General features: G+C 38.7%; 2 protein-coding genes across 3 annotated transcripts in view; both read left to right on the plus strand.

Annotated features, from left to right (window-relative positions):
* LOC109294517 (C-X-C chemokine receptor type 2-like) overlaps positions 1-2763 on the plus strand; it is a 26596-nt gene extending 23833 nt beyond the window's left edge. Inside the window, exon 2 of the mRNA XM_019512927.1 lies at positions 473-2763. Within this exon, the coding sequence (XP_019368472.1) occupies positions 523-1515 (993 nt within the window). The 5' untranslated portion in view covers positions 473-522 and the 3' untranslated portion in view covers positions 1516-2763. The remainder of the gene's footprint in view (positions 1-472) is intronic.
* A 3965-nt stretch (positions 2764-6728) lies between these two features.
* The window catches only part of GPER1 (G protein-coupled estrogen receptor 1), a 5094-nt gene continuing 3741 nt past the window's right edge, over positions 6729-8081 (plus strand). Inside the window, exons 1-2 of one of the 2 annotated variants that reach the window (XM_019512919.1) lie at positions 6729-7099; positions 7648-7790. The gene's annotated coding sequence lies outside the window, so the exon portion shown is untranslated. Of the gene's footprint in view, positions 7791-8081 lie in introns of both variants that reach the window. The other variant, XM_019512918.1, reaches the window with a different exon arrangement.

Genomic DNA, 8081 nt, shown 5'->3' on the forward strand with positions numbered 1-8081 from the left:
AAATCATCACCCGAAGCTTTGCACAGCCCTAATATCTGTAGGATATACATCATTTTGCCTGCACTGTCCCTATTCCCATAACACATAAATCCTCTTTTAGCCAGATGAGGACAGAGCGTGGTTCTATGTAGCCACAGATCCAACTTCCTTGCTTGAAAAAAAAATCCCCACCAAAATATAAGTCATACTGGGGCCCCGAACAGACTGAATCCTGTCCACTTTCTCAACAGCTGAGCTGCAGGAGCTCTGTATCTACATAGGACAGAGACACAGTAGAGTTCAGATAAGAGAAAAAGTGCTCAAATTTGTCATGCTACAAATACTAAATTGCATAAGCAACCCATTAAAAAGTGAAAAATGTGTTACAAAAAAGTAATACTTACAAAATAGAAAAAAAGACTACTACATTTCAATGGAAAATAGTTTTGAAAAACAACTGTCTTTCTAAAGATGTGTTTCACTTTCTTTTTAGGTTACATTTTCAAAACTTCACAAAACAGGATATTAGCTCTGAATAAGAGGATGATTTCTCACAATATGACATGGATAAGGTATCCAAGCAACAGCTGGGACTCCTCCACTGACATTGAAGACGTCATAGCTTCTCAAAACATCATATCAAGATTTATGCACTGTTATATTGCCTTTTTTGTGCCAGCAGGTTTATTAACTGGCATACTGATCCTCATCATCTTCATAAAGAACTTTTCGCAGAATCGCATCTTAGAAAACCTAAATATATTTCTTTTAGATTTCACCATCAGCAATATTGCAATGATTTTTTTCTCATTTACTGTCATACCGAGACCTGGCTATCTAAAGGCAACCCATTTAGGATGTGGAGTTCTATCTTTTTTTTTCAATGTCAGTTATTTCAATTCTCAGTATCTTTTGATTTTGATGCTTCTCACTTTACTCAGTCCATTTTCATCCACGGCTAGTTGGATGACTAGAGCAACTCAAAGTCCTCTGTTATGTGTTGGATTTATACTAACATGTGCTTGCTGCATGTCACTGGTAATGGTGGCACTTTTAGGCACAGACAATTACCATGTGAATACAGACTGCCAGGTAGATCCATTATTTGCATGGCCAGACTATGAGATTATTAAATTCACCTTTGGATTTGGAATTCCTTTGATTCTCCAATTACTCTGTTTTATTCTATTCTTCATTAAAGCAGCACAATCAGAAGCAAGAAACTTAAGAAAGCATAGTCACATAAAATTAATGCTTGTTATAACCATAACAATGTTTTCATGCCGTCTATTTTACAACGTCATGATTCTCTACAGGACCATGTTAAAGATACAGGAAAGCATTGGAACTTTCAAGAATGAGCTAATGATGAATGCTGCAGAGATCGTATTATTTATTGAGAGCTGTGTTAGCTTGATATTCATACTTTGTCTTCATAAACCATTGAAGAATGGAATAGCAGAAATCATAGCAAAATGCAAAAGAACAGACACTACCAACAACCGCCCTGATCTTGGTGACACTGATGCACTATGAAACTGCATCTCGTGATTCCGTTGCCCTGCAGAGTGCTGATATTTTGTATATTTTAAATAAAGGACAGCTATCCATCTGATACATCTTACAATTGGTAACAACTGAAGGAAAATAGTCCCTTGGTCCAATTTTTCCTCAAGGTCTCACCATCAAGTTGTTATTTATATAAATTAGTTCCCTCCACTTCAGTGGGATTGTTCCAGTGAAAATCAAAATTCTGAAAAAAGCCCACTTAATGTCGGAAACAGGATGCTTTTGTGACAACTTCAATATACCTGTATAGGAGTAAACAGAAGCACCTTCACCAAAGCTAAAAACTGGAGAAAGAGACATTTTGGTTCTTAACTGAATTTTCACATGGAATTTAATCCTTCAAGGCTACTGATATTCATACATTACACACTGTTGCCTAATTCCAATGGTCAAAGACAATATCAGTAAAATACAGGAAAACTTCCTGAAATTGTGATATACTGTATTGCCAGAGGGTGGGGTGCATGATTCCACAATTTTAAAACATCCACGTTAAGAACATTCTCTCCACCTTCCCTTCCCTGTTGGCCTTGGAGATCATAGTATTTTCATGATTTGTTTTAATTCTCTTGTGGCAAAAACAATCTTGAGTATTAGGGAAGGGCTAAGCCTATTTATCCATGTAAAGGGAGCAGCCTTTGGAGAAAGAAGTAAGTTCCAACGGCTCAAGTAGAAGACAGTGCTGGATTGAAGGGAAGGCCCCCTATGGTCCCCTATGAGACAAAGTACTGGGAAAGAGCAACAGGATGACAGAGCTACCAGGAATAACCATAACTACATCCCCACAAAAATGGCAGGCAATTGGACAAAAACAAGAGCTACTGCTGGGAACAATAACGGGAAGAACCAAAAAAAATAACAATACCTACCCAGAATCCAGTACCTGTGGACTATTTTCGGGGTCACTGACTTGAATGTATTAAAAAAAGTTCTGCCATTTGCAGAGTGGGATTACATGACTTGCAGTTACAGGGAGCTGCATAGTCTTGCTAAGGGCCCCAGTCACCTGTGTCTGGGGGAGAGACCGTGTTATGCACTGGGAAGATGCCCATATTATCTTTCAAATTTGTGCTTGTATTTCCCCATACAGCTTTGTATTGCTGCTGTTCTGAATGCATTGGCAACCCAAAGAAGGCTGTAAAAAAGGTCATTACAGAGCCAGGCAGAAATGTAAAACAATCTAGGTAAGAAGCATTTTAATGGCCAAGTGCAGAACAGAACACTGAAAATCTCAGCCCCAACCTTACAGTGCAAGCTGAGAAAAGGGAGAGTAAAAGACTGACTCATTTGTTAGATCAGATCTGTCCAACACGTGGGCTGTGTGGAATTAAACTGCAGCCCCTCGGCTACTGCCCAGCCACTGCTCCCACCCATTGCTCTAGCTCCAGGCTTCCCCTTCCTCCTCCAGCTGTCACTTCCCCGGCTGTCCCAGGGTTCAGGGCAGTGCAGCAGCACAGAGAGCTGTGGGTGAGCCTGGGTCTTAGAAGAGTATGTACGCATTTCATAGTTAAGTCAATTGCAAAAGATACCGGCTTCTAGTTGCTAAGGGTTTCGGTTCTTTTTTTAAGTGTGAATTTTAGTGTTAATGAAATGTGTGGGAATGGCAGCTCTGGAGAGTAAAGGCTTACCTTCTCTGCAACAGTTAGCTTTTGTGAAAATGATCACACTGTGCTGCACAGACTGGATTAGCAATAGATGAATTATAATTCAAATTGCAATATCCCCACAACATGACGGGGTCTTGACCAGCAGCATCCTAGCTTCAACCCAAGCACTTTTACAGGTCAGACGGCTTGAGCTGAAAACTTCATTTAACTTGAACTGGAAGGGTGTGCAAGATAGCGGTTGGAATAGAGACAAAACTGAAGCTAATAACAAAGCAAAGACAATTCTTCTATATAGTGGTATAACATGCACTGCAGAATTGCCTACAAGTCCCACCCTTAAGTCTAAACCTGACCTGCAAGAATGACTTCTCAGTGGAAAGGGTATGTTCAGCTTCATGGCACCCTGACTTCTTAACCTTCCTACTGGGACCCAAATGTTAGGATAAATTAGTGTTAGTTGTGTTGGTGGGTTTTATGTAGGACCTTCCACAAAGAAATGGAAATGGGGGATCCCGTGAAGAATTAGTAGGCTGAACTACACTGTACAAAAAGGGGTGATATTTTTTTAGAAGTTTTCCTTTCTTACTTTGTATTTTGATTGCTATGTGAAAGATAGATGACAGGTTATGGGGGCCTCCATGCATTGTCAGGCCCATATTATAAAATTTGAGATACTAGAATTCGGTTTTTGTAACATACATTTTAATAAAAATAAGGTTTTGTGGGGTTTTTTCACCAGAATAGATTGCAAAAGTCCAGATGGTCTTCCTGTTTGAGAACATTCATTTTTAAAAAGAAAATGCTAAGAGAATTGCATTCATTTGCCAATAGTTCTGTAAAAAGTTTTTTTCCATAAAATACATGCTATTCTTGGCTTTCTGATATTTCTGTCAGGCACGGAACACAGCTGTCCACTTGAACAGAGGCTGAGAAGTTTTCATTTGTTAGGAAGTGGAGAAAAACACTTTTTGGGGTTGAAAAAGTGTAGGAAGCCAGATGGAAAGAATGTCACCCAATGGTTAAAAGTTACAGTATCTCTTGCAAGAGGAAAAAAAGTAAGAATTTGGGGAAGCAGCAGCAACCTTCCGCAAAAATAGCTATTTACTCTGGTTAAGTACTGCACAATGACATCAGGAAGATAAACAGTCTACCTTATATTCTCTACAGATTTCCACTTTGTGCTAATTTCAAAGATACAGGACACTGGCTGTTACAAATGACAACTTTTCTGCATATGAAAATATTTCTGTTTAACACCAAATGTTACTTTACAGTTTGCTCCTCTTTCCTCTGGGAACAATTTATCAGCCTCTGCCACCATCGTCCTGATTGCAACCCTGCGTAGTGCATTTGACACAACTCCCAGTGCTGTTCCACACTTCTCTCAGCAGATTCTTCCATCTCGCACATTTCTGGGAGGCCCCAGATGGTCTCTTCCCAGTTATCTAGCCTGCTGGAGAAGCTGCCCAGTTGGTGGCTGATGCGGTGAACTGCTGGGATCCCTCCTTCGCATACGTTCACCAATGTTTCTGCTTACTTTACAAACCCTGCCTTCTGCACCAGATAGCTGGAGACAAGAAAGTAAAGCCTGTCAAATCAGGTGGGGATGGCAGAAACTCCACTTGTACGCAAGAGTTAGAGTTAGGGTTGGGTATTTGACCAATCAAATAAAATTTGGTCAATTAACCAGTCAAATATTGGTCAAAAATGTAAAAAAACTGCTAACAGGTCCAAACAATCTACAGAAAAAGCACAAATTGTCCATAAGAAAATCAGCATCAGGCTGATGCGGGCCAAATTGTCCATTGAGAAATGTGTCAAAAAGCAATACAAAAAATATCATATTTCTGTCAAGAAAACCATAAAAAAAAGTAGGTGTGGGGGGAGGTTGTAAAAATGCTATGATCTTTGACTGATCAAAAATATGCAGTCAATTGACTGGTCAATTGAAAACACGTGACCAGTCAGTCAATTGACTGGCTTGCCAACATTAGCTAGAGTCAATGAAGACTCCATTTTAAGAAATAAATAGAATTTTCTTCTTAAATACTATCAAACAAGTCTAGAAAAATCAAAATAGTTAACTATGACAGAAGAGAAACAAACCTCTTGGAAAACACCAATGCTCAACTATGTCGTTCTTACACTTTACTGCACAAATCAGTTGCAATCAAGTGAGTTCTCAGCAACTACAGAAATGATGGGATACGTCAGGGGGAGCCGTAACTCCGATACTAGTACGAGTATCATTTAACATGGGTTGTTAAGATATCGTTTCACTATAAAACATACATGGGTTATCAGCAAATGACAATATGAGAGAAAACGTACCACGTTCAAGAGCAACTAAAATTGGTTTTTTACCCTTTTTAAAACATAGAAAGTCTGAACAATAAGATGCCTCTGGATTAATCAGTATTGCTGATACTGTGACTGGCAAATAAAACCCTACATTTATATCTAGGGGCCTACTTAACTTGCAGCCAGACTAAGCCATTTTTGTGGCTTTGTCCTGGCATGAAAAGCCCATTTCACAGGCATTTTGCAATGGCCTTGCCCTTGGCACTGATTGCCAGAGAGACTGTTGAATGGGGCGAGGAAGGACAAGAGGGCAGCCACCATCTTGATTGCTGGCTGCCCTTCATCCAGCCCCACACCATAGCACTGATTGGCAGATAGGCCCAGGGGTGGGGGGAGGAGGGACAATAGCCATCTTGTCTTCTGCCCCCTTCGTGTCACCTTGCCAGCCAGTGCCTTCCCCTCCTGGGCAGTGTTCCCTCTAAGCTGTGTGGTGCGCTCATGCTGTGCTGCCAGGCACGCCTGCACATCCCACAGCTTAAGAGACAACGCTGCTCCTGGGTGGGGTGGGAGACTTGCCCGGGAGGGGAAGATTTAATAAAAAAAAAAATTGTTATTAAGCCCCCCGCTCCGATTTTGTAGGCAACCCCGGATTTCACGGTTTCCACACAATCTGACAAATCACAATGTAGGTAGGGCCCTATTCATATCTAAATGTGTTTTCAACATCTTCATGAAAAACCTTCAGATACTTAGGCACACTATGACTTCTCCAGACAACAAAAACATCTAATGAATATAATGCTCATTTCATTACAGTAAAAATAATGGTCTTTCTGATCATTTTCTCTGCTTTGTGCTTCCAATAGTGGCTATGTTTAAATAAATCTCTTGGTCATTTAAAAATGACCGGACCCTCTTACTTTAAAAAAGAAAAACAATGTTCAGTGAAATTTAACAAGTTCTTGTAAATATGAAGGAAAGGCAACATCCTGGCTACTTGTACTTTAATTTTGAACATATAAAATGAACTTCTGAAAATCTTGAATAGTTATATAAATGGGAATGTTATATACATGAATACTGTGGTATATATACAGCTGTATAGCCAAATTTAGGTGAGCAGCTGCAGAATGTTGTATCAAACAGAACAACGAGTGACACTTTACAGGAAGAAGTCAGATCACAAATATAAAAAGAAATCCAGTTAAAAGGTGATGACTTTACAGGAAGAAGTCAGATCACAAATATAAAAAGAAATCCAGTTAAAAGGTGATGGCTATCATGTCAAATGCATTTTATTTTCTTCTTTTAAATGAGATATAAGAGCTTAATGCACTGCTCTGTTTTTGAATGTCCTTAAGCTTCTCTTTCCAGTCTTGATAGACCAATTTGAACAACCAGTAGGTGGTGTTTGTGCAAATAGCAGCTACTTCTCTACCCGTGGAGCTGAAAAGCAAAACTCCACCTGCCATACTGGAGCTTGGAAGCAAAAACTGATTCTCTAAATTCACTGCACCATTAAGCTTATTTCTTATAGGTGGCTTTGGGTTGAACAACATCAGAGCAGTGTCAAGCTGTGGATACACTTGGTGCTTATGACAAATGAAATACAAACGATAAATCCAAATACAACTGACTTGAAGGTAAGAAAATTCTATTCAAGTTGTTTAATTAATTGCAGCTTTCTTAGCTAATATTTTCCTAGAGTTTTAGTATCGGTCCTTGGACCATTAAAAGCTTTCTTAAAACTCAAAACTAAACTAAACTAATATTACAGACCAATAACAAAATATATTGAGCTGCAACTTGAAAAAATTAATCTTTAAACTCAATGAAGCTGCATTTGAATGTGTTGTAGCATTTGAGTCATTGCTTAAAAGGCAAAAAGACTAAATCAGAGGTAAGCAATTTGAAAGGTAACAGTCAAATATAAGGCAAAAAGATGAGTCTTTCTGATAAAGGAAAAGAACCAGCAGAAATAGAGTTAATTTAGCCTTTAAAGGAAGCCTGTTCAGCACCAGTTCAAGTGAACACAAGTTAGAACAGACCCTGGGAATCTATAAAGCTTTGTTTTATTGCCAAGGTCATGCAGCAAGATCTGCATTTTTCTATCATAACCAATAATTTATTTAGGATGTTTTAAAACCAAATATGAATTTAAATAGATTATTTCTTATTGAACTGCCAACAGGTGGCATGCAGTGCAGCCTGGCATCACCTAAATAAAAGTTTTAATATATCCACTAATAGCATATCTGAATATAAACCAGCCTTCTGGTGTTTGGAAGGAAATCAGCTCTGGACAAATGGCTGTATGGATACACAGGAATTAAGGTAAAACATATTCTAATGCTTTATGTGGTTACATGTAACAATTAGATTGTTTGCAGTGGTTTGGCTTTTGGTTGACTTATTTGTATACTTAGAATATAATTACAGACCCATCTTTCTGAATCATTAATTACTTAAATAATTAATTTTCCCTTCAAGGCATTTGAAGCAGTTTATCACCTTATTCAATAAAAATTGAACATTTCATAAAAGGCATCAATTCTAACATTCATACCTTGCTCAGATTGCTAATTGGGTGGGGGGGGGGGGGGGAAAAAAAAAAAAAAAAAAAAC

The sequence above is a fragment of the Gavialis gangeticus genome, unplaced genomic scaffold (assembly GCF_001723915.1).
Source record: "Gavialis gangeticus isolate Ggan-Ray unplaced genomic scaffold, GavGan_comp1, whole genome shotgun sequence".
Classification (NCBI taxonomy): domain Eukaryota; kingdom Metazoa; phylum Chordata; order Crocodylia; family Gavialidae; genus Gavialis; species Gavialis gangeticus.